The 26,171-nt window shown below is 54.9% G+C and overlaps 1 protein-coding gene across 6 annotated transcripts; it reads left to right on the forward strand.

Moving 5' to 3' along the window:
• The first annotated feature begins 1,374 nt into the window (after positions 1–1,374).
• Positions 1,375–22,257, forward strand: SH3TC2 (SH3 domain and tetratricopeptide repeats 2). Of its 6 annotated transcripts, none has more exons than XR_015276669.1 (20): positions 1,840–1,971; positions 4,465–4,830; positions 6,437–6,568; positions 8,095–8,193; positions 8,494–8,621; positions 8,997–9,102; positions 9,377–9,520; positions 9,613–9,814; positions 10,260–10,333; positions 11,062–11,251; positions 12,185–12,321; positions 12,706–12,747; positions 13,011–14,711; positions 14,806–14,986; positions 16,307–16,457; positions 16,919–17,041; positions 17,510–17,660; positions 18,542–18,738; positions 18,958–19,202; positions 20,445–22,257. XR_015276669.1 is itself a non-coding variant. In XM_086851558.1 (19 exons), the coding sequence occupies exons 2-19, from the start codon at positions 4,719–4,721 to the stop codon at positions 19,147–19,149; spliced, it is 4,062 nt and encodes a 1,353-aa protein (XP_086707684.1). In that variant the 5' UTR covers positions 1,375–2,333; positions 4,465–4,718; the 3' UTR covers positions 19,150–22,257. The 6 variants fall into 6 exon arrangements, 4 of the variants coding, with proteins under 4 accessions (XP_086707684.1, XP_086707686.1, XP_086707683.1 ...); XR_015276668.1 differs by lacking the exon at positions 1,840–1,971 and adding an exon at positions 2,201–2,333; XM_086851558.1 differs by having other exon boundaries at positions 1,375–2,333; positions 18,958–22,257.
• Positions 22,258–26,171: the final 3,914 nt, after the last annotated feature.

Here is a 26,171-nt window from a genome sequence, read left to right on the forward strand (position 1 = left end):
GCAGCCTGTGGAGCTGCTGGTGCTCGGGGACAGCAGGGCTGGCCACAGCAGGGCTGCAATCCCGTTTTTCCGATGTCGGGATGCTGTGGAGCGGTTCCTGCTGCCATCTAATGGCTCTGACAATTAATATCCTGCAGGGAGCAGAGCCCAGGAGCTCTCCCGAGGGTGCAGGAGGCCACACCGAGCCCAAAAACCACGGCACGATGTCCCTGAGGTGACACTGGGCACAAGGGAAGGGGAATGTCTGCACATTCCTATTGCAAAGTTTAGGACAAACTCCTTAGGGATGATGCTGCTGGTGCCAGCAGCTCTGCCCTTCCTGGGGCAGGGTGAATGGACCTCACAGCCTGAAATGCATGGATAAGGGAATATCCTGAGCTGGAAGGATCATCAGTGCAACTCCTCACCCCAAAATCCCAGCCTGGGCATCCCTGGAGCGCTGTCCAAGCTCTCCTGGAGCTCTGGGAGCCTCGGGGCTGGGACCATTCCCTGGGGAGCCTGGGCAGTGCCTGTGGTCCTCCCTTCCTCCTTCCCACGCCTCATCCATGGCCTCACTTCCCTGGCTCAGTCTTGAGCAGTCTGGAGGCTGTCCCTGGAGCGATGGTGACAGGAGCAGCGAGGATTCCTGGGATTCACACCCAGTGCCAGGGAGGAGAGCTCAAACCGCAGCTCCTGGTGTGGCAAAGGCTGGTGCCAGCCTCCAGATCCACGTGGATCCATCCAACACACTCACACAGACACACACACAGACACACACACACACACACACAGACACACAGCCAGTTTTCCAGTTGTTTTCCAGTTGTTTTCCAGTTGTTTTCCAGTTGTTTTCCAGTTTTCCAAGAGGGTTCATTTCCCCCTCTGGCTGAAAACAATGCAAGAGGAGCAGGACTCAGCAGTTCTGAACACGAAGCGCTGAGTTCAGCTCAGTTCAGCCCCAGAGCCCTCTTAACCCTTCAGCTGTGGGATGGAGCAGAATTCCCAGTGCAGCAGAGGCAGATTTGGATTGCCTTGTGTTGAGAAAAGCTGGGAAAAGCTTGGAGATGGAAGAATATTCCTGAGTGAGGAGGAAAATTCCATCAATGAGGAGAAAGATCTTAAAGCCAGGCCAGTCCTGCTGCATTCAGGGACTGGCCACACCAGTTTGGTGTGAAAGCCTGGAGATTTCCATGTGTCCTCAGCCGTGCATGAACCCCCCTTCCCCAATGCCCCAAATAAAAAGCTGCCAAAATAAACCTGGGGAAACGCTGTCCCCAGCCAGTCCTGGGGATGGAGGTACCCAGGGGTCCTGAATTCCTGGAGGGTGGAAAACCTGGAGGGGGCAGGTGCTTATCGCTGCTCTGTGCCCGTGTGCTCGGGGTGACAGCAAAGGCAGAGCTCTGGAATGAGGAAATGTCCCCGAGGAAATGTCCCCTGCGCTCCTGCCACATCCCAGCCCTCCCCACCCGCATTTCAGAGGGAGGGGAGGAGAGCTCTGCTCCATCTCACGCCAGAGTGGGTGCCCCCCACCCATAGCCGAGGATCAAACCGTGAACCAAGAGTTTCTTTGGCCTCAAACGAAAGTTTTCATCTTTTTTGTTTGCTTTTTCCTCCAGCGAAGCCGGGTCTGGGCTGACTTCCTTTGCTTTCAGGTTCACTTTGAAATAACAAGCTGAAAAGCCGAGAGGCTTCGTTTTTGAGCCTGCCAGGGAATGGCCGACTTCAGAAGGAAACAGAAATATCGGGAAAGCTTGATGTTAACTGTTTCATTGTTTCCAAGAGGAAAAAAAACCCCTGTAATTCCCTCTGGGACGGACTTTAGCCGGGATGCACAAATACTGCTGGCTCCACAGATCTCTTGTTCTGCGCCTGTATTTGCGTTTTGGAGGGAGGAAGGGGAGCTCGGAGCTGGAATTCCAGGAGGGAATGCCTCTCCCGGGATTGTCGCACGGTGAGGACGGAATGTCCCCAGCCCCGAGGAGCAGGACACAGGTGAGGCCGGGAGAGGCTGCTCCTGCCTGGAATGGCAGAGCTTGGGGCGCACGGTGCCCATGGAGAGCCTCCCCTGGGAATTGTTCCCTGCCTGGGAATTCCGGGAGCCGGCGGTCTCCTGCTGATAGCACAGCCCCGGGTAACTCATTGACCTCTGCTGGGAAGCGGAGGTTCCCAGGATGATAAGGAGCTCCTGGAAGGAATTCCTGCCCTGGTGTGAGGGAGTGGCAGAGCTGGGCACGCTCGCAAACACGTCCGCAGCCCCGGGAGCTCCATCCCGGCAGCGCAGCGCTCCCTCGGGGCTTGGAGAGGCTGGAATGTCAGCCAGGAGCTCTCCGGGAGGGAAGCGGAGCTGGGAGCAGGTCAGTAGAGCTGTCTGTCCCCGGGGCTGTCCCTCTGTCCCAGCTGAGCCGCCGCTGGTGGCTGGAGCGATCCAGCGCCTCTGGAATTGCAGCTGGGCTGTGGAGCTGGGGCTGTGGAGCTGGGCTGTGGAGCTGGGGCTGTGGAGCTGGGGCTGAGGAGGGGCTGAGGAGCTGGGGGTGTGGAGCTGGGGCTGTGGAGCTGGGCTGTGGAGCTGGGGCTGTGGAGCTGGGGCTGTGGAGCTGGGGCTGTGGAGCTGGGGCTGTGGAATTGGGGCTGTGGAGCTGGGGCTGTGGAGCTGGGGCTGTGGAGCTGGGGCTGTGGAGCTGGGGCTGTGGAGGGGCTGAGGAGCTGGGGGTGTGGAGCTGGGGCTGTGGAGCTGGGGCTGTGGAGCTGGGGCTGTGGAGCTGGGGCTGTGGACCTGGGGGTTTGGAGCTGGGGGTCTGGAGCTGGGGGTTTGGAGCTGGGGCTGTGGAGGGGCTGAGGAGCTGGGGCTGTGGAGCTGGGGGTCTGGAGCTGGGGCTGTGGAGCTGGGGCTGAGGAGCTGGGCTGTGGAACTGGCTGGGTTTGAGGATCAGTGATGAGCACGGCCGGGAGGGACACGCTGCCTTTGGCTCCTTTGGGAACTGGCAGGAGGAACCAGAGCTGAGTTTGGGAAAGGGGGTTTGGTGGCAGGGCTGGGTGGCAGCTCTGGCCCCCAGGGTGCCCGGCCAGCCGCTCCCATCCCGCTCCGTGCCCAGGGCAGGGAAGCGTGGCTGCCCGGAGCTGCAAAGCGAGCAGAACCCCTGGAGGGCTGGCACAGGCAGAGAACCCCCTCTGGAACAGGCTGAGATGCCAGGAAATATTCCAAACTTACCAAAACAGGGCTTTTCCAGGGAGGCCAGGCTGCAGCAGCAGCAATGGGGGCTCTCCTGGGGAGATCCAGGGTTTGTTGGCAACCAGAAAGGAAGGAATTGGAGTGAGATGTTTTCAGCTTGCTGGTCAAAAGGCAAATTCCAGTTCAGGTCAAACAGGAGGGGACACCTTTGCTTGTACAGGGATGGGTTTTGTTGCTAAGTTGTCAAGGTAGGCTTAAAAACAAAAAGACATTTCACAACCACAAAGATATTTGTGTTTAAAACATTTTTAAAACCCATTTTTTTTATTTAAAAAAAATATTTCCCTGTGTAGAAGGAATTGATGCTAATTGGTGAGCAGGAGCTGCTAAAACCAAGAATCTTCTGAAGACAGCAAAAAATTTTGTTTAAAAACAGACCACTTGGACAGCATGGGACCAAAGCAGCAACACCTCCTGTGTTAAGATGTGCCTGAATCCATCACAAAATTCCATCTGTGTGCTCTGAACACAGGCAGGCTGCATTCCCCCTCTGATTCCTGCACCTTCAGAGCACCCCTAGGACAGCTGGGGGAGTTTTTTAAATGTGGAGTTTCCCAGGGTTGGTGAGTGATGGCTGCAATGGGAGCAGCGCTGCTCTGTCCTCCCCTTCCTGCAGCCCCACAGCTCTGAGTGCAAACCCCAGCCTGGAGAGCTCCCCGGGGCTCTGTGGGAGGATGGAGAGGATGCTCCCTTCTCCAGGCAATCCCAGCATTTGGAGATCTGGATTAGGAACCCCCGCTCCTCCAGTCTGCAACCCTCCCTGCAGAGGCTTTTGGTTTGGCTTCATTTTTGTGTGGAAATTCCCAGGCAGGTGGGTTCCATCCTGCCCTTCCCACAGCCTCACACTCCTCACACTTTGCTTCAGGGGCATTGCACTTGTGCCAGGCGTGGGAATCCCTCTGGTGAGGAATTCCCTCGCTGGGTCATGGGATCATAGAGACCACCGGCTTTGGGTTAAAAAGCACCTTAAAATTTACCTCTGTTGGTGGGCAGGAATGCCTTCCACTGCACCAGTGTGCTCAGAGCCTCACCCAGCCTGGCCTAGATCACTGTCTGGGTTTATGATTCCCTACTCTGGAGAAGTTCAAGGCACTGCCATGGCTTGGGATGCAGCCTGGGAGAGGCATCAATGCCCCTGGAGCACCCCAGCACAGAAATCCCTGCAGTGGTGGCACTGGCTGGAGTAAAAATCTATCCCTCAAACCCCTCCCAACCTGAAAGTTCTCTCCCTAAACCTTTTGGGTTTTATTTTGCAGGGGCTGCACTGCTGTTGCCCAAAGATGCTCTGCAGACCACACACAGCGCAGTGAGCCCGCCCAGCCATCCCAAATCCTCACCCTGAGGATGTGAGTGAGGAGAGAATGAGGCTCATCCTCATCCTGGGATGCCCAAGGGATCCTGCACAGCTGCCAGACCAGTCCCTGCTGGTGCTGGGGTTTGGCCAGCGCTGAGCCCGGGGGTGCCCGCAGTGCCAGGGCTGCAGGAGCTCACCTGGATGTAGCTGGCAGAGATGCCCGTGGTGCTGCCAGCTGCCCCCACGGGGACACGGGAAAAGCACGGGGCAGGAAGGAGGCCCAGGAGCAGAGCCAGCCCCGGATGGAGGATGCTGGATACCCCCAGAGGTGAGGAAGGTGCTTGCAGAGGTGTCAGGAACAGCCCTGCCTTTGGAACTGGGGGAGATCGGCTTGGAGGGAGCAGCTGGGAGCTGGGGCAGGCTGGGCAGAGCGAGGGAGTCCCGAGGAGGAATGGCAGGAATGTGCCATGTGGGATGGGCACTGCCCTCCTGGAGGCAGGGTGGGGCACAGGAGGCTCAGGGGGCCCTTCTGGCTCTGCACAGCTCCCTGACAGGAGGGGACAGCCAGGGGGGTAGGGCTCTGATCTCAGGAAAAAAGGCACAGGATGAGAGGAAATGGTCCCCAGTTGCACCAGGGAGGGTTTGGGTTGGATATCAGAAAAAATTTCTCCATGTAAAGGCTTGCCAAGCACTGGCACAGCCCATCCAGGACGTGGTGGAGCCCCCATCTCCAGGGGCATTTATAAGACACAGAGGTGGCACTTAGGGACACGATTCACTGGTGGCTTTGGCAGTAATAGGTCTGTGGTCTTGATGACCTTAAAGGCCTTTCCAAACCCAACTGATGCTGTGAGTCCAACCCAAACCCTTCCCTGAGCCTGTGGCTGCCGCCCCCGCTGTGCCAGTGCCCGCTCAAAGGGGACATTGTGCATTGTGGCCGTGGCCAGGCGCGGTGCCGGGCGGGCAGCGAGCAGCCCTGCCCCTGCCAGCCCTCTGCCAGCCCCCTGCTGCTGTCACTGCACGCATGGGCTGCTGCCTGGGGACCCCCTGGCACCCGGAGCTGGCGCTGGGATGCACAGGTAAGGGGTCTGTGGGGCTCTGCTGTGGCACTGGGGCTGGGGGAGCTGTGGCTGCAGAGCTCCCTCCATGGGATGGGACCCTTGGGGACGCTCTGGCGCTGAGCACTGGCCCCTCTGGCTACTTGGCCTTTCTGGGATGGCTCCTGCTCCTCCCTCCTCTTGGATTAGGGTGTGTGGGGAGTGAGGCAGGACATTTTGGCCAGGAAAAGGACAGGATGACTCAGGGCTTGTTTTATTCCCATGCTGTTGGCTTTTCCCCTCGCCACCCTCCCTGCCCAGGAGCCCTCCAAGCAGAGCCCGTGGGGTGCTGGCATCCCCCAAGGCACCATTCCTGTTCCAGCGTGTCCCAGTGAGCTGGAGAAGGGCCATGGCTCAGGGCCAGCCGCTGTGGCCACATGTTCCCCGGCAGAGCCAGGGCCAGAAGGTGCCCTGAGCACCCAGCCCTGGAGCCAGGAGGGCAGCCCTGAGTGCTGGGACCTGCACCTGGCTCGGGGCTGGAGCTGTTTCCTGCCCACTGTTACAAAATATTTTGGCACTGAGGAGGTCAGTGAGTCACTGGCACGACTGGGAACAACTCCCCAGCTGCAGTTTCAATTGGTGCCTTTATAAAAAAAAAGCTCCCAGTTCCCTTTCTGAAATGAAAATAAACACTGAACCCGTGAGAGCAGCCAGAGTGAGCCCTGACCCCTTCCAGGCTCTGGGGACCCATGGACAGGCTCGGTCCTGCTGCAGGCACGGGTGGCACGGGCAGTGTCCCACCTGGCACCTCCTGTGGCACATCCCACGGGCACCTCTCGGGCAGGGGGAATCCTGCCGGGGATCCGGACGCCTCTGCCCACCCTCCGTGTTCCCCAGGTGAGGAGTGTGAGTCCTGCTGGCCCCGCTCCCCCGAGCTCCTGCCCCGCTGGGACCGCCTGCACCGCCGGGGACAATGGTGGTGGGACACGACCACGGCACCAGGGACCTGTCCCCAGGGAATGGCAGCAGGTACCCAACCCCAGGGAATGGCAGCAGGGACACAACCCCAGGGAATGGCAGCAGGGACACAACCCCAGGGAATGGCAGCAGGGACACAACCCCATCCCCAGGGAATAGCACCCAATACCCACCCCCATCCTCCGGGAATGGTACCCAGTCCCCGTCCCCAGGGAATGACACCCAGTCCCCAGGGAATGACACCCAGTCCCATCCCCAGGGAATGACACCCAGTCCCCAGGGAATGACACCCAGTCCCATCCCCAGGGAATGACACCCAGTCCCTGTCCCCAGGGAATGACACCCAGTCCCATCCCCAGGGAATGACACCCAGTCCCTGTCCCCAGGGAATGACACCCAGTCCCCATCCCCAGGGAATGACACCCAGTCCCCGTCCCCAGGGAATGACACCCAGTCCCCAGGGAATGACACCCAGTCCCCATCCCCAGCCCCTGCCAGGGTCTGCTGGGGCACAGAGGGGAGGAGGACAGTGAGGAGTGGAGCAATGGCAGGAGCCAGCTCAGATTTAGTTCTGCCTCTGTCTCCTTTCACTTCCCCTTCTCCATTTCCCTCATGTGGAAGGGACTGAGCTGCCACACAAAATGTTAAGACTTTGTTAAATGCAGACCCTTTTCTTTCAAAGAAAAACTTACTAATGACCTGTCCAGGCTTGGGCTATTCTTTTCTACTTGCTAGCTCTACGTAAGAATTCTATTTCTCTAAATAAGAATTCTATTTCTGCATGAAAATACCAGTTTATTTGAGTGACTTAGCAAATGCCTATTTATTTGAGTGACTGGCAGAGCTGGCTCAATGAAAAGAACTGTAAAGCTGGGTTCTGGTCAAAGAAATGACTTTAAAAAGCTGCTGCACATTCCAGCTCCACATCTCCAGGTACATGTTTATCTTAGAAATCCAGTCTGATTACTGACAAAAATTGGCGTTTAATCTGGTTATCCTTCCACTGCCAATGCAGGGCTGGAGTTCTGTGTGCCTCAGCTTTCATTAACATAATTAGCAGCTCAAGTTGCAGACCCTGAATCCTTTATGGCAGTTGTTGATGATGTGTGGAGCAGGGAGAATGCTGCTTGGATTTTGGATACCCACCAGAGCAGGCAGGGGACAAAATCTCATTTTGATTTTCAAATGTTTGAAGGGAGTTTTGCAAGGCCTTGGCTCTCCTGTGCTGGGGAGTTGAGGCCTCATCCAAAAAAAAAAAATCTCTGTTGGGGATTCACCCTTTTAACAGATCTGCTCGTCTGAGGGTCTGGCCAGGAGACAGGAGGGAAAATCCCCTCACTCCAGAGCCATTCCAGCACTGGAAAACAAGCCCAGAATCAAGGGAATGATGGAGTTAGACCCCATCAATGCCATGGATCTCTCTAGCCTTGAGCACAGCTTTAGGGTGGTTCCAGACCCACAGAATCCCCAGGCAGATCTGCAGGGCTGTGCTCCTGGGGGCTCTCAGCTGAGACAGGACACCCACGAGCTCTTCCACAGCATTTCCCAGCAGCTCTGCTGTGTCCCCTCCTCTCCAGGGAAGGCTGGGGTGACAGAGCAGAGCAGCCCTGAGGCAGGACACGGCTCCCCGGACCCCTCTGTGGTGCTGCTCCCTCTCAGGCACAGCTTTCTGCCAGGTGAGGCTCTGCCTGTGGAATCTCACGGATTTCCTGGGGTTCCCTGCAGTGCCTCAGGTCTTGTCTTGGTGGCTGGAGGATGAGGATGGGCTGGGTTTGTGTTGTTTGAGCATCACAGCCGGGCTGGAGGCTCTGCTGGGCCTGGCAGGGTGGCAGGGGTGGCTCTGGGTGGCAGAGGTGACTCTGGGTGACTCTGGGTGGCTCTGGGTGGCTCCATGTGGCTCAGGTGGCTCTGGGTGGCAGGGGTATCTCTCCATCCTCTTCCTCCTCCCCTTTAATCTCCTCCTCTTCCTCTCCAAGAGCTCTCACTCTCCTTCTCCGTGGAGAGCCGCTCCTCCCGGTGCCGCAATCCCCAGCTCCAGGAAGCTGCCAGGAAGAAGCTGTGGGCTCTGGAGAGCGATGACAGGGATGTCTGTGCCCTGTTCAAGGTAGAGACCCCATGGCAGCATGCTGGGATGTGTCTGGAATGGTGGGAGGTGGGCTGGGGTACCAGCTGAGTTCCCCCAAGGCCACTGCAGGGGACTCTGGAGGGGACTGGAGTGATGGGGAAGATGAACTGAGGGCAAGTGAGAGGCAGAGCTGAGCCTGGTGTTGTTTTGGGGGATCTGAGCTTAAACAGCCAGGAATTCACAGGGCTGGCATCACCAAATCCATGTCCCTGCTGGAGGTGACAGCTCTGGACGGGCACAGAGTTGTTTTATATAAACAAATCCCAGCTCCAGAGAGGATGCCTGGACTGAGCTCTCCTTCCCTGCTGGATTTCAAGGAGTGTCCCTTGATGCTGCTTTGTCTCCCACGTGCAGGAGCTGTCAGCCAGGCTGGTCTGTATGCAGGCACACGAGGATCGCTTCCTCCTCACCTTCAAAACCCTGGAGGAAGTCTGGAAGTTTTCCACGTATCTGACTTTAGGTAATGTTTCCAAGGTCTAAACAGACAGTGTGAGAAGGGTTTTTGGAGAAGGCATTTCCTGACACTACAGAACTGTAATGTTCAGGGTGGACAGTGAGAATGTGAATTAGGAAACTTTGCAATCCATTGTTTATGAAATCTCTGTTTGCATCAGTGAGAATTGGGAAGATTCGAATTTTGGAGACAAAATTTGCAGACATTTGGAAATCTCCAAGACCCTTCCTGCTGCCCAGGGAAGGAGATGCTGATCTTGATCCCCCTCTTGGCTTCTCAGGGTACGTGGGCACCTGCCTGGAGCAGCTGCTCTTTGCCCAGGAGTTCTGGCTGGACTGTGCCCTGGTGGAGGACACAGAGCTCAGGGTCAGCGTGGATGAAGAGCACCTGGCCACCATCTACATGGATCTGCTCCTCCAGGAAGGTGTGAGAGCAATGCACAGTGGGGAATTCCTGAAAATCCCCTCTGAAAATCCAGCAGCCACTGATCCAATCTCCGACTCCTTCTCTCTGCAGGGAACTTTTTCTGCAGGGCAGTGCCTGGAGCCTGGAAGTCAGAGCAGGAGGGAGAGGAGAGTCTGCAGCTCTGCAGGAATGAGCTGATCCATGTGAAGAGTGTAGGACAGGATTCCAAGTGGGAAGGGATGTCCCTGCTGACGGGACAGCGAGGCGTGGTGCCCGTGACAGCTCTGGAGCCAATACCTCACCCCTTTTACCAGTAAGTGGTGAATTAAAGTTCAAATTAAAGTGGTTCAAACCAGGAATCTTTCCTGATTTGATTTCCTGTGAGGCAAGAGCCTCACAATTCCATGAGGATATTTCCAGAAGGATCCACATTAGGCATAAGACTGGAATCAATGCAGGTGCTGTCAATGGGACACAGCAAGGACATGCTCCTACTTCAGATGTGCTTTTTGTAAGATATTGATTTAGGTCATACATGAGGTTATCTCTGATTAACAGATGAAGAAGTAGCAGAAAGAATTAAGGCAATGCCAGCCAAGGTGGGGCTTCACATTGGTCACCTGAGCCTTTTACCTAGAGAAATCTCCTTTAAAGATGGCAAATTTATCCTGCTCTTCCCCGGTGGTGTGACACCATCCCTGGGGCTGGGCTGAGCTCAGGAGGGCTCACCGAGGACCAGGGTCCCTTTTGCCTTGCAGGTGGTTCCTGAAGAATTATGCTGTGAGTTTTGGCCTCTCCCAGGAGATCAGTGGGACGAGCTCTCAGGCCATTGGTGAGTGACTCCTGTGCAAGGCACTGTCCCAGGGGTGAGCACAGCTCAAAGCCTGGGCTTGGCCACAAATGACCACAAATCCATTTGTTGTTCTGGGCCTGACCCCACTAGAGGGGCTCTAAGGGAATTCTGCATCTCTGCACTCTCTGGGATGCAGATCAGAACTTGCAAACCACGTTCTAATGATCACAGAGAGCTGCTGGTGACACCTTTCTGCAGCTGGGTTTTTCCTGAACTACTTCAATTTTTTGTTTCTTTTTGTTCTTTCAGGAGGGAGGTTTCAAATCATGAGGTTCCCACCTTGTGTTCCCATGAAACCTGTGCCCACCATCCAGCCCTTAACCCAGCCCGGTCCAGCTCAGAGCAAGCTGGACACAGGAGGGCCCTGCAGGTGTGACTTTGTCATGTAGGGATGGACATTTGCACTGCCTGAGATTTCACTCCTGGCAGAGCTGAGATAGGGCAGAGTCTGTGAAAATCCATATTTCCATTCACCTTCCAGGCTGCTTGCAGGGGTGTGGAGCTTATCCCTCTCTTGTTTTGTATTCTCATCCACTTCTCAAGGAGAAATGGCAGAGAGCTGGATCCAAGATCACAATAAATCTTAGGGGAGGGAGGGGCAGTCCTCTCCAGCTGGAATCACGGCCTCTCCTTGCCCAGGTTCCTTCCAGTGAGGAGGTTTTAGCAGGGATCCCACTGAAATTCCCTTTTTTGCTTTGGTTTCCCAGTCAAAGGCAGGTGCATCGCCACCGAGGACCACAGAGGAGCAGCGTGGGATGAGCTGAGCTTCTCCAAAGGAGACCCCATAGAAATCATCGGTTTCTTCATCCCTGGGCTGCCCTGGTTTGTGGGCAAATCCCTCAGCACCAGGAGCATTGGCTTCGTCCCCACCCGACACGTAAAGCCCTGCCAACCTCTGTGAGTTTATTTAGATTAAATTCTGGAGGAAATGGAGGGGAGGCTCCAAATCCCACCTCAAGGCTGTGTGAGAGCCTAGGGCAGGTGGTTTCCTTTGCAGGACCTTCCCAGAGGGTGGGTTTGAGGTGTGAGCAGAAGCCTTGGCCAGGCTCTGCTGCAGCTCAGACAAAGAAATTGTATTTCACCTGCCTCAGGTGATTCTTGGAGAGGAACAGATCCAGCCCTGGGCTAATCTGGTTTCCTGCAAGCTGGCTTCCCACTTTGTCCTAGCAATGTCTTCAGTTTGTAGCTCTGAGGGGCTGGGGGCCTGGCAGGGGTGGGGAGAGCATTCCCTGCCGAGGAAACCAAATCCTGCTTTCCTTCCTTCTGCCCCTGGATGTGGAGGCAGAATGGCCACTGGCACAGAGCAGAATTCCACACCCTCCCAAGGACACAGCAGGAGCTGTCCAGGGAGGGAGGGTGATAAATCCCACCCTGACTCAGGCAGTTGGCTCTGTTGGTGGCTTCCACTCGATGCCCATCCCAAAAGGCTTCTCCAAGAGTGTGTGTAGGAGGACAAGGCTTTAACCAAGGTCTGCTGAGCTTTCCTCTCTCAGAGTCACCCAAGGTGAGTTGTAGCACTTTTCTCTGATGCTCCAGAAGGGACAGAGCAGATCAAGTGGTATCTTGTGGCTTCTGGATTCCAAAAAAGACCAATAGATCCTTTTCTCTGGTACCTTTCTGTTCCTTCACGGAGAACCTGGATGAGGAAGGTGTCCAAAATCCTGTGTTCATCTGCAGCAGAACTTCTGTGGTGGGAGGAAGAGAAGGGATGAGAAAACCCATCCCATCCCATCCCATCCCATCCCATCCCATCCCATCCCATCCCACCCCACAGGCCAGCAGTGTCAGGGGCTGGGGACACACTGATTCTTTTCTCCTGCCCCACCCCAGGGGAAAGGGCTTTGTGTTTCTGAGTGAAGAGGAGAAGTCCCCAGTGCTGCACATCCCCTGCAATGGTGACGAGCAGCACTTTGCCACCCTCCTGCGGGACCTGGCACACACTGACATCACCTCTGTCTACAGGTTGGGTGAGTGTCCCCTCTCCTTTTATCCCACTCCCTGGATCCCCACGGAGAGCTGGGCAGTGCCTGGGGAGCCCCAGGATCATGGGAGTGCAGTGGAGGAAACTTCTGGGGAGGAGACAGCACCAAACTGTGCTCAGGCTGGTGATGGGGGCTGGAGGTGCCCTCAGGAGGTGACCCCAGGGGTTTGTAGGGACCTTCTCTGCTCCCAGGGCAGCTCCTGAGCTGCTCACCCTGGCAATGCTGTTCTCCACTGAGCCTGGCCTGCAGGACCCGGGTCAGGGTTTCTGGGGGTTCTCAGTTTCTCTGTTCTGGCTTTGGGACTGATTTCTGTGCATTGACACCGACCAAGGAATTGGGGTTTTGTTTTCTGTTTGTCTCTTTGTACAGCTGGTTTTGAACCCACAGCCGTGTTCCCACAAGTGCCACAGGGTGAGTACGAGGAGGGGACGGAGGGTGAGGCTTTGGTGATGGCTTCTGAGGGTGAATTTGGACATGAGGAAACATCAGAGAATGGTTTGGGTTGGGAGGAACCTTAAAGCTCATCCAGTGCCGCCCACTGCCATGACAGGGACACCTTCCACTAGCCCTGGTTTCTCCAAGCCCCATCCAACCTGGCCTTGGACTCTTCCAGGGATCCAGGGGCAGCCACAGGGAAGAATTTCTTTGTGATCCCACTATGGTTTCCCTTCCAGAGGCTGCTCTCCATGGCAGTAAAGAAATCCAAGTGCTCCAGTCTTGGGAGGAAATCAATGACTGGGCTACCAGCAGCACCTCAGAGCTGTCCAGCCCAGGCAGTGAAACAGCCGCTGCCACACTAGAAGATGTTCTCCTGGAGAAGCTGGATGACTTGGACTACCCCAAATTCTTCATCGACCTCAACACTGGACACATGGAGGATGCTGATATCTTTGATCCTATATTGACCTTCCTCAACCAAGACAGCTTCGTGCCCAGTTTCCAAAGCTTTTATGATCTCAGCTTTTCCTTTCTGCAGTCCACTTTTTATGGCTTCTCTGATGAGGATGAACTGGTTCTGTACCTGGAGACTTCCCGGAACTGGGCCAAGAGGACTCGTTCGGTTTGGGCTCACGTCAGGCTCTGTTTCCTCCTGGGCAAGCTCTGCATCAAAAAGCTCAAGTTGTCCCAGGCTCGGGTGTACTTTGAGGAGGCCATGAGTGTCCTGGACAGGGGCTTTGGGGACCTGCCCCTGCTGGCAGCGCTGCACGTGAGCCTCGCCTCCATCTACCTGAAGCAGAACATGAAGCACAAGTTCTCCTCCCTGCTGGGGAAGACGCTGACCTTGCTCGTGTGCCTTCCTGGCCGCTCCTTCAGCTCAGAGAGCGAGCTGGAGCTCCTGACGTACATCCTGAGGGAATCCATCGCTGTGGGCAACGCTCCGCTGGAGGCCCGCGTCTGCTTCCTCATTGTCAAGCTCTTCCTGCAGCTGGGCAGAACCGAGGAGGTGCTGCCCTTTCTGGAGCATCTCCAATGTCTCAGCACCACCTGGCTCAGCCCAGGCTCCCGTGGGCCACTGGATGCTGCTGCCACCTTGGGCTACCTCTATGACAAGAAGTGCCTGCCAAACCTCGCACTGGCCTCTGTCAGGTCCTTTGCTCCCAGCAGCACCAAGGGGACACCGACCCCCATCTGGAGAGCTGGCTTCATCCTCCAAAACGCTCCCAAACTCCTGGGGAAGCAGCTGGACAGGAGCAGCATCCCAGCGCTGGCTTGTCTGTACCTCAAGCAAGCGCTGCAGTTCTGCTGCGAGAGCAGGGCCGTGCCCATGCAGAGGACGCTCTGCGCCGTGCTGTGCAGGACGTACCTGCAGCACGGGCTGCTGGACGGGGCTGTTTGCTATTCAGCCAGAGCTGCAGCCCTGGGCAGGCTGCTGGGGGAGGAGGAGGCTTTTGAGTCCTCGCTGTCCTTGGGGTGGATGCACCTCCTGCAGCAGCGGCCGGGCCCGGCTGGGGACATCCTACGGCAGCTGCTGCGCTCCCTGCGCGGCACCGCCAGCGAGACCCAGCCCGGGGCCGTGCACAACCTCCTGGCCATGGCCCTCGGGGCCCAGGGACACGTTCAGGAGGCTGCAGAGAACTTCCTGAGGGCCCTGCACAAGGCCAAGGAGACGGGGAACAGGAGGAACCAGGCCGTGGCCCTGGCTAACCTGGGCCAGCTGAGCCTCTCGTGTGGGGCCGCCCAGCTGGCCGAGCTCTACCTGCTGTGGTCGGTCCGGCTCTACGCCGAGCTCCAGGGACACCAAGAGCCGGACCTGGAGCTGGCACAGGTGCTGCTGTGGCTGGCACAGGCCATGGTGGACAGGCAGAGGATGGAAGATGCCAAACTCTGCTATGAACTGGCGCTGGGGTTTGCCCTGAAGTGGCAGAACCTGAGGAGTGAGTACAGGGGGGAGCAGGGCAGCGTTCGGCCCTGCCAGCTCCCCAGCACCGTCCCCTGACCTGTCCTTCCCCCTTTCCCCGTGCCACGCAGGTCAGCTGCACGTCACGGAGCGTCTGTGCCATTTCTGCAGCAGAGTGTGCCCCGACCTGCAGGCCTGCATCGCCTACCACGAGCACTGGGCGTCCCTGGCACGGCAGCTGCAGGACAGGGAGCTGGAGGGCAATGCCAGGCAGGCCCTCAGCCTGCTCTACCAGGCTTTGGGCACACCTGAGTGAGTGTCTGGGGCTGCTGGATGCTGCCAGAGTGCAGTGGCTTTCCTGGGGTGTCCCTTGAGCAGGGTGGGTGGCTCCATCTGCCCCACAGTTCTGGTTCTGAGATTTAGGAGCTCTCACTGTGCTCTGAGAGGGAACAGCTCAGTGTCAGCCAGAGATGGGCAAACGTTGTCCCAGACAGAACTGGAGTCTGGCCAAGCACCGTTTTCCAGGACACATCCAGCCTTCAGCAGAGCGGACCCAGTGACAGGGGATTCATTGCTTCCTTTGGAAGCTTATCCCAATGATTAATCACCACTCCCCAGGAGGAACAGGCTCCTTATCTGCTCTTGGAGTAAGTCTGGTTTCAGCCTCCAGCTGCCAAAGCTGCCCTTCCTATATCTGCTGTGATATTGTCCCCAGGGAGGGACTTGAGGTGCTTAAAACCCAGCTCACCTTTAATCTCCAGCCTGACACCTGCGTGGGACTGATCAGACTGGGCAGGAGAGGGCAGAAAGAGGCTGGGACAGGCCACAGACCTTCAAGGCAATCAGACCAAGAGTGGAGAGCCAGTTCCCTTGTCCCCAGGGCTGTCCCCAGCTGGGATGTTCACCTCCTCAGCCAGGTCACAGCGAGTGCAGGGACAAGGTATTTAGGGAGCAGATGCCTGTCACGTGAACAGAGTGTTTGGATCACAGAGCACCCCATTCCCTGCGCTCCCAGGTCAGCTGGGGCCTGGCTGCCAGCACAAGAGACACCAAGCAAACAAACTTTGTCCTTTTGTCTTTGGACACTGCTGGGTTCCCCTTCCCCACAGCTGGACCCGTGTCCAACCCTCTGGCTCATCCCACTGCCTGTCCCTGTGTGCTCCAGTGACCAGGACTGGACAAGGGGCTTGTCCAGAGATCCAGAGATCTCTCCATGACTGCACAAGGGACAACCACCAGGCAAAGGTGTGGGTTTGGGTGCCAGGTGCTGTCTGGGAGATGGAAGTACAGGAGTTCCCTGCATGTGCTCCATGCAGAGCGGGGGCTCGGTTTAGGGAGGCAGATTGGGTTTGGAGGTGACCTGGACAAACCCCTCTTTATCACACAGGGGTGAGGAGCAGCTTGAGTGGCACCACTGGTGTCCTGAATTGTCCTGAGGTGGCCGAATGACCATTAAAGCCTGAGCATTAAAGCATGGAGACTTCCAGGACACATTGCTCAGAGCTGGGAATGTCCTTTTGTCCCCAGCCTTTGGTAACAACAGGAGAAGAGGGAAGGGGGTCAGTACCATGGGGACAGCTGAGAGTGTCCTGGGACTCCTCTGAAGTGACTTTTTGCCTGTTGCCATCACAGGGCTTTGAGACAATCCCTGGACTGCACCAAGCAGAGCCTGAGGATCTTCATCGACCTCGAGGAGGCTGTGAAGGCAGCAGAGGCCTGGCTGCAGGCAGGAAAACTCTATTATCTTCTACAGGAGGATGAGCTGGTGGAAATGTACTTCCAGGTATGGAGGAGGTGGCTGGAGCTGTCCCACACATTCCCATCACAGCCTTGTGGGGCTGGAAAATCTGGAAGGGAAAGTTCTGAGCACTGTAAACAGCCTGCTGGAAGGAGGAGCTCTTGCCTTACCCTCAGACACTGAATTCCCTCTCTTTCTTTCCATCCACTGAATTTAGAGGTTTTGGGGGTGAAAATAAGTGAATTAAATGAGTCAGAAAGTGATGTAGGAGTGCCAAAGGAAGCTGGAGGTGCAAAGTGACCAGTTCCCATTGAAATATCCATAAATAAGGGGTAAGTGCCAGGGAAGTCCTTGGAGTTGAAGATTTCTGGCATTTCTCCATCTCCAGCATTATTTTATCAGCTGAGCTGCAAAGTGGAAGAGCAGCTCCTAAAATATGGGGTTTATTTAATCACACCAATGTCTGTGCCTTTCCAAGTGTCACTCCAGCTCCTTTTCCCTTCCAGGCAGCCATCCAGACTGCTCTGAAAGGGGACAACTTCTCCTTGGCCATGGATCTTTATGAGAGAGCAGGTGACACCTTCTTTAATGGCAGCCGGAACAGGGCCCGAGCAGTGGAGTTTTACAGGGTATGGAGCCCCTCGGAGCATTTCTGTCCCTGTGTCCCCACAGGGGGGTGGCTGGGAGGGCTTTGCCCCAGGGCAGACCAGAAGGATGGAGGGTGGAGAGGGATGGGGTGATCCTGAGGGTGCCAGAGTGGGAGGCCTGGAGCACAGGTGTGTGAAAAAAACCCAGAGGTCATTTAGGATTGGGAATGGGCTCTTTCCACTACAAATCTTGGTGGTGTTGAGTGTGAGCTGGTCACTCCTGGGTACACCCAGTCAGAATTCCAGGCACCCAAGGAAGGGCAGAGATGTGAGGCTCAGGCTTTGAGAGCCACGGGGTTTAAAACTCATTTTCAATGGAAAGAAGGGACTAAAACCTAAACCTGCAGTGCCCATCCCCTGCCTTGGTCCTTGTCCTGCTGCTCTGTCACCCCCCTGAGGCAGTGCTGATCCCTCCAGGAACATCCTGAACTCTCCATTCTCTCTCCTTAGGGAGGTGCTGTGCCCTTGGCCAGGAAACTCAAGGCCACCCAGACAGAGCTGCGGCTGTTCAATAAACTGGCAGAGCTGCAGATCAGCCTGCAGGGCTACGAGAAGGCTCTGGAGTTTGCCACGCTGGCAGCCAGGCTCAGCCTCAGGGTCGGTGAGTGATTCACAGCCCTGGGAGTTAATGGGCAGTGGGTCATTTTCACCCACAGGGCATTGGGAGCCACTGAATCTTGTGGATGAGAGCAATATCCATGTGAAAAAGGGATCTCCTGCTTTCCTAACACTGCTGGACCTATTCTTACCCGAAGTCATGGTGTCTTTTTAAGGCCACTTCCCTTTTTTTCAGCTATTTGACAGCAGAGGGTTTTTGTTACCCTAGAGCACAGGAAATCTGGTGAAAGCACAGGACTGAGCAGTTCCTCTCTGCCCTGCTAAAAACCTCACCTCTTCCCATTACAGAAATAGTTTGGATGGGCAAAAATGCCAGCTTAAATGTCTGGGATTGGACCAGTCTTCTAACAGCCCCTTCCAGCACCCAAAAAATCCCCTGGCTGAATGATACTGCTGGGCCAGATTGTCCAGCTGTGGCATCAACAACCCTGCCCATGGCTCTGTTTTGTCTTAGAGGTATCTGTGCCCCCCAGGCTGCTGAGAAGATGCATCCAACGTGGCTCAGCAGGGCTGGGCATGGATTGAGCTGGATCAGCAACGTTTCCAGAAGATCCATGGCAGGAGATGGTTGATTCCACCCCTCTCTTTTCCAGAAGATCATGGCAGGAGCTGGTTGATTCTGCCCACCACTTTCCAGGGGATCAGCTGCAGGAACTGGGTGATTCTGCCCACCTATTTTCCAGATCCATGGCAGGAGCTGGCTGATTCCACCCCTCTCTTTTCCAGGGGATCATCTGCAGGAGCTGGCTGATTCCACCCCTCTCTTTTCCAGGGGATCATCTGCAGGAGCTGGCTGATTCCACCCCTCTCTTCTCCAGGAGATCCATGGCAGGAGCTGGCTGATTCCACCCCTCTCTTTTCCAGGGGATCATCTGCAGGAGCTGGTTGCCTTCCACCGCCTGGCCACAGCCTATGACTTGCTGCACATGTACGAGATGGCCGAGGATTGCTACCTGAAGACCCTGGCCATGCGTCCCCCCGTGCTGCAGAGCTCAGCAGAAGCTCTGTACTACTGCAAGGTCTACTGGCACCTGGGCAACCTGGCTCTGCACAAGCTGCAGGTAAGAGAGGAGCCTTCCCATGGGGCTGTGGCTTGGATGGAGAGCTGAGGCTGGAGGTCACATCTGCTTTTGAAGTGGGGGAGGTAATTTGGGAAGAAGTGCTGGCATTTGGCACCATTCCAGTGAAATCAGGTGTCCCCAGCTCTGCTCCAGCTCCGTCCTGCCCCATGACCTCCAGTGAAGCTCCTTCCTGACACCTGCCCCGTGCTTTCTGCTCAGGATGAACAGGACGCAGCCTCCTACTTCCTGCTGGCCCTCGCCGCAGCCGCCGAGCTGGGAGACCGGGAGCTGCAAGCCCTGCTCCGTGCCAAGCTGGGTGCCATCCCTGGAGCCCCAGGGGGACCTGAGGGCACCCCAGGCTGTGCCACGGAGCGGCCCCGGTGGCTGAGCGAAGGTGGCCACGTGGTGTGACCCATCTGCCACCCTGGGGACACCAGTGGGAGCCGTCAGCAGCAGCGTGCAAGGTCCGTGTGCTCTCCAGAACCGGCCCAGGAGAGGTCCTTCACCGCATCCTGAAGAGCTGGAAGGGTTTGGGCTCCTCATCCCAAGCACTTGGGATCCTGCCCTCGTTTTTCAGGAGCAGGGCTGTGCCTGCAGAGGAGGTGGCACAGCCAGGGCAGGATGAGGGCCCAGCAGCGGGGCTGGAGCTGGTGGTGCAGCAGGGCTGAGCTCCTGGGAGGTTTCACAAGCAGGATGGGGACTGGGGAGTGCTGCCATGTGCCTGCCTGTCCCCACACCTTGGAGCAGCTCAGCCCAACCCAAACGTGTTTGAGACAGCAGCTCCTTTATTTATGCCTGGTTGTTATCCTCTCCTGCCCCGCGAGGTCTGTGATGGAATCTCTCTCCTGTAAAAAGCACCACCAAAGCTTTTGGCAGTGAGACTCAGAATTAGGGAAGTGAGGAGGAATAAAGGGGCTGCTCCAGCCTCATCTGGGGTCAAAAACCCCCAGCAGAGCCCACCCTCACCCAGCCCTGCCCTCAAGCTCCGGGTCCAGAGCAGGAGCACAGGAGCAGAGCGCCGGAGCGGGGAGCTGCCGGAGTCCCCATCCCTGTGATGTGGCATTTGGGGACACGGTTTAGCGGCGGGGAATGGTCGGGCTCGATGATCTGAGGGATTTTCCAGCCCGATGTTCTCCCGGGCACACGGCAGGAATGTGCATCTCTGCCACCAGAGAGCAATAAATGCCCATTTTTACAGCGAGAGCGGCTTCCCTGCGAGCCCCGGGCTCGGCTCTCACTCCGGGCTGGAGGACAGGGAAGAAGGAGAGGTTTTCCCGGCTGATCTCTTTGCTTTGACAACCTGTGGCCATCTGGGGCTTCACAGGCAGAGCTTGCTCCCAGTTCCTCCACCTCCCTGCCCGTGCTGCCCTGCCTGGGATTGTTAAATGCAGAATATTTATTTCCTCCCTGCTCTCTGCAAACGCCGGCTTCAGCTTCCTCTTCCAATCCCTCCGAGGGCGTTTGTCACCGGGGCAATGATTATTTACCTCTTGTTTACCGAGTTCCTGCCGGGCAGCCTCAGAGCCCAGCCCAGAGGAGGGAAATCTTCATCCTGGGTGAAACCCAGCGAGCTCAGGGCTCCCCAAAACCTCCCTGCCCACCCCAGTGCGCTGCCGGAGCTCGCTGCAGGTGCTTGGTGCTCACCACACCAGGGCAGGGTATTTTCTGCAGATTTTCAGCCAGTTCCCATTTTCCTTTTGGTCTAGATGGTTTTTAAGGACCATTCCAATCATTCCAACCCCTTACCATCCTCTGGGTCTTTTCACACACGGGGAGAAGCACGATCCCACATCTTTGTACCAGGAGGAAGATGGACAGCTGGAAATCAGGCTGTGGAGAGGAGCTGGGATGGATCTGGAAGCCCTGAGGGCTTTGTTCAAACACCCAGGCTCAGTGTCTGAGCTGGCCTAACTCAGCCGAGCTCCAGGAGTCCATCAGAGATGTTCTGATTTGCAGGGACTCTGGAACTGCTTTGAAACCAGATGTGTCCTCCTTAAATCACAACAAAACAAATTTGTGGTGTCTGCAGGGGGAAAAAATCTTCCTCCTTGGGAGCATCCTATAAAATATCATTTTCCCTCTCCCTCATCTGCCTGTTCAGGGTGGCCAGGATGAGCTCAGGGTGGCCAGGGCTAATTAAAATTCATAATACAGTGAATTTTAAAGCTGTTGTTTGTGTCTACCAAGTCCTGGGTTGGTGCCCAAGGAAAGATGAGGATATTCCATCCCTCCAGCCACCAGTTTTGTGGGCAGAGAAATTTGGGGACTTTGTGCCAGAGGAGGTCACCAGGTGGTGGCTCAGCTCCTGGAGCTCCTGTCATCCTCCCCCTGCCCAGGATGGGCATTTTTTGGGACACAGCAGGAGGGGCACAGGCTGTGCTGCTGCTCCAGGAGAAGGCTCCAGGGAGAGAGCTCCACAGGAATTCTCCACAGAAATTCTCCCAGGAATGTGGGAACACAGGGATTATCCTGGAAAAGCTGGATAATTATCCTGGAGGAATTATCCTGGAGAAGGCTGCAGGAAGAGAAGGAAGGGAACACAAGAATTATCCTGGAGAAGCTGGATAATTATCCTGGAGGAATTATCCTGGAGAAGGCTGCAGGAAGAGAAGGTAGGGAACACAAGAATTATCCTGCAGAAGGCATTGACCACGAGTGTCCTCCATTGTCACAGTCAGAGGCAGAACTGGGGGAAAGGGAAGGCATGGATCAGGCATGGATCACATCTCCTCTGACACCGTGTGTGCTGTGGCTCGTGACTCCTTCCCAAACCACGTGTGATGCCCTGTTCCATGCCCAGGCCAGGAGTTTTCCTTCCTCCCTGCAGCCTGCCAGGCTGGAAATGGACCTGCTGTGCAGCAGCTCAGAGCAGCACCTTCCTTCCCAGCGCTCCCAGAGCGTGCCAGGAGCTGCAGGAACATCCCTGCTTTGGCTTTGGTGCTCCAGTCCTTCCCCACTTTGACCTGGCAGTCCCCCAGTCCCAGTGAGCCCCTGTTTGTTTAATGCTTCAGGGAGCCCTTGAAGGCCTGGGATAACCATGGGCCGGGTTTCTCTCACATATGTTCATTCTTGGACAGTGGAAATGCCACGACAGGAATAATTCTTGCATCATCTGAGCTCCGCTGTGAGCCTCCCCTGGAATCAGGAGAAGGGAAACGCTGATGAATGGAAATACAGAGAGCTGGGTTTATTTGGATTTTCATCCAAATGATGACTCTTTTCTGCAGAAATACAGCACCCAACAATAACACTTGTTATCAGCAGACATTTTTTCATCATTCCTTCGTGGCACAGTGGTGCAGACTGGGCTGGATGAGAGACCTGATGAGGAGGATGAGGCAGGGACAAGCTGGAGCTCAGCCTATCTCAGAGGTGGCTGCTCCTCTCTGGGCAGCGTCTCCTGGTGTTGCCTGGATCAGTGATGAGGAGCTGGTAAACACCAGCTGTTCTGCTAAGCAGAGCTGGGGGGAGTGTGTAAACTGGGTAATTTAGATTAAAAATCATTTATTTGCACAGCAACCTGCTTGTTCAGTGATAATTTGGCTCATAAATATGTATGGGGAGGAGGAGGAGCAGGGGCTGGGGCTGCGCCTGAGCCAGGAGTCACCAACTGTGGCTGCAGGGGCTTAAATAAATTCTCCATCTCTGCACTGGGGTGTGTTGGGATGGAAACATCTGGAATAGGCCTGGAATTCCTGCAGTGCTGCTGGCCCTGCCCTGAGAGCTCACCTTGTCCCTGGGGGAAGGGAGAAGCAGCAGGGAAGTGACTCTGGATGGGGAATAGTGAGGCCAAATGTAAAAAAAAAATTAAAAAGTTTTTTTTAAAAAATTATATATTAAATTTATCTATATACATATAATTGTATTATATTATTATATTTAAAATATATTAATATGTTAATATATTAATATATATAAATTCGTATATATAAATATAATTATATATAAACCTATATATTTAATTTATTATATTATTATATTTAATATATAAAATATATAGTTATATATTTATAAAGTTATATAGGAATATATAAATATATACATTTTAATTTATTATTTAAATTTAATATATTTTTATATTTAATATATTTTATATTTTATGTATTTTATATTTTATATATTTTATATTTTATATATTTTATATTTTTATATATAGAATTTACATAAAATATAAATAAATATATAAATATTTATATATGAATGTAAAAATAATTCCCAGTAGGGATTTGGAACTTCTTGTGCTGAGGTGGGAATGAGGCAGGGGACAGTCCTGGAGCTGTCACCTCTGCTGGCACTGCCCACAGTCACCTGAGTGTCACCTGGGATGGGAGCCCGGCCTGTGCTGGGCATTTCCAGGGAAAACATCTCCATGGAGAGGGCAGGGAGAGTGAAGTGGTGAAGATGGGGCACAAAACACAACCCCTGGCGAGCATCCAGAGGGTGAAACCCCAGGTGCCAGTGCCAGGGACACTGCTGGGTGCCAGGGACACTGCTGGGTGCCAGGGGATGGGTGACAGCTCCTTGTTCCTGTCTTGGGTTAGGGGGTGCATAGCGTGGCCTGGGGGTCCCAGTGAAGCTGCTCAGAGCTCCCGTGGGCTCTTCCCTCCTCACAGAGGGAAATGGGCAGGAAAAGGCAGGAAAACAGAGAGGAAACTGGTAGGAAACAGTCAGGAAAAGTGGGAGGAAACTGGGAGGAAACTGGAAGGAAACTGGAAGGAAAAGTGGCATAAGAGTCCACAGCACTGGGGACAAGTGTAGGAGGCAGCACGAGTGCCAGCAATTCCTGTCACACTGCAGGAGAGGGGAGGGAAATTAAAAAGACTCCACATTTGGCCGTGGAGACTCTTGGAATGCAGGCCAGGAATCAGGATGAATACACAGAAATGAGCTCCTGAGCAGCAGATGGGTTTTTAGGAAGGAAGAATGAATCCTTACATAACCAAACTCCCTCTGTGCTCTGGTTATGGGGTGGTTGTTTTCTTTTGCTGTTTTGTTTGGGTTTTTTTTCCTTTCTTTTGCACCTGCTCTGACTGTGGCACTGGAGCCACACAAAAGCATAAACCCACACTGGTTATAAATATTACATCTGCAGGATTTATGGGCTGATTGTGGGGTTTCATCCTCCCTGGGACAGCTGATTATTTAATGGCAGCACAATTTTTTCTTACCCCATCTGAGATTTAAGCCAGCCTTGATCCCAAAGTATTCCTACGATATTAATCAGGTTAAAAACTCCCTTCCTCCAGCACTTTGGGAAGGATTTAATTAATTCCTATATGACTCTAGAGCATCAGGAGTCTCTCCCAGATTTCCCTGACCCACTTTTGATCCCATGATGTGGCAGAGGGATGAGCTGTGTGCTCTGGTGGTGGCTGGGGCAGGGATGCATCCAAACTTGGCACCTTCAGAGCCATCTCTGTCTTCTGTGCCTGCACCATTCCTGTTTTGGGAGTTATTTGGTACCCCAGAAAATCTGGGGATTACAGGACCTGCTTTGTCCCTGTCCTGCCTTCTCTCAGTCCTTTCTTTCTGCATCAGCTGAACTCCTCCTTAAAGATCCTTTGCTGGGCTTGACAGATTTTCTTCTGAAACCTTCTTGCTGCTGTTTTGATAAACTCCAAGGCACGAGCTGCTTTGCTTTCAAATTCTTTCCAAACCTGCCCTAAAAACTGGCACAAACTGCTTTTGTGATGTGTCCCTCTTCTCTCTCTGAATTCATCTCCAACTGGAAATCCCTTGATCTTCTTCTATTTCCACCTGGAAAGACACAACAGCCTAAGGGACACTTAGGAGAGTCTCTGTTGGACACTCTGCAGATCCTACTGGACCTCTGGTGATTTATTTTTTGGCAGGAAGGCTCTTGCCTGTGGAATTCAGGAGGTGATGCCATAGCAGCTAAAAATTCCACCAAATTTTGTCCTGCTCACACTTTATTTTTGGGGGGGTGGCCGAGATGCTGCCAACACCCTCTGGCCCAAACCTGTTCGAGTACGGGTGTGCAGGGTGTGGGTGTGAGAGAAACTCTGGGTTAATTAACAGCTCGTTAATATTTTCTGCTCTCCGGGGTAAAGGTGGGCACCATGAGCAGCCTCGCAGCCACCGCTGGGCTCCCGCAGGCATTCCCAGCCCATCCCATCCCTGCCAAACCGCTGCTGCCATTCCTGTGGGATTTAGGGAAACGAGCCCTTTCCTTTTCCTTGTCCTCAAAACCGGGGCTGATATTAAAAATAAACACGAGCCACGGTCGGGACAAAGCTGCTGCTGTGGGAGTGCCTGTCCTCCCCTCCCCAGAAGCTCCTGAAAATCCTCTTCATCCCTGGCAGAGTGGGATTCCTCCCAACATCTGGATTTCTGCCTTGGTTTGGATTCACTTGCCAAAATCTGACACGGGAGAGGGAAGCAGCAGCAAAGAGGGGCTGGAGTCATTCCTGGGAGCCGTGGGGATGTGAAATTGCTCTGGAATCTGCTAATCCAGCCCTTCCTGGGCATCCCAGAGCAAAGCCCAAAGCGGGCTGCTCAGCTCCCTGCAATCCCATTTCCCTCCTGCTCCTGCTCCTGCTCTTCCCATCTCGCCCTGAAGCAGCAGGAAAGGAGAAGGGGATAGCACCTGGGATCAAGCACGAGCAGGATGGAAAAATCCCTTGGAAAACCCCAAGTGATGCTTCTGTGGGGAAAAGCTCCAGCAGGAGCTGGGAGCTGCCCTTGGTGTCAGCCTGTGATGTTGGTGGCCCTGGGACAGAGCTGGGGGTGAGCACTCATCACCCTGAGCTTCTCTGGGGAGATGAGTCTGGTCTGAGCCCCCCAGGGCTGAGATGATCCAAGACTCTGTTCCCTTGGGAATGGGCCCCAAGGAGCGTTCATCAAGCTGGGTTTACTCAGCTCAAGACAAAGCCTGCCCTGGGTGCCCTGGCACAGTCGGACTCCAGTGATTGATAACCACTATCAGCTCTGACACTGAGGCTGTGCAAACACCCCAGTCACCCTCCTGCACCTCCCAAAGCTCCTCCAGCGAGGCTCAGGGGGCTCCTCTGCTCCCACCCAGCCCAGACTTTGTGTTCTTACTCCTGCAGAGTTCAGCCCCCCATCAGGAGCTGGGAGGAGCAGCTGGGCTGGTCTGGGGGATGAATTTTTGAGAGACAGCATCTCAAACTCAGAGCCTGCCTGCCAAAAACACAGCCAGGGCTGGCAGGTGGGAAGGGGTTACCATGGCAAGGAGCTGGTCCCAATCCCTGGATCTCATCAAGTCATGTAGAAATCACCCCCAGCAGCCCAGAGCTGCTTCACATCCAGGCACACATCAGCTGAACCTGTTAATTCAGCTTTAGTTAGTTTTTTATATAAAAAACACGGATTTAAAATAAAATTATTGCTATTCAGTGACTGCCCAGGAGACGGATTGATTTCCTGCTCATTAGACAATCTATTATTATTAT

The sequence above is a fragment of the Cyanistes caeruleus genome, chromosome 15 (assembly GCF_971803275.1).
Source record: "Cyanistes caeruleus chromosome 15, bCyaCae1.hap1.1, whole genome shotgun sequence".
Classification (NCBI taxonomy): Eukaryota; Metazoa; Chordata; class Aves; order Passeriformes; family Paridae; genus Cyanistes; species Cyanistes caeruleus.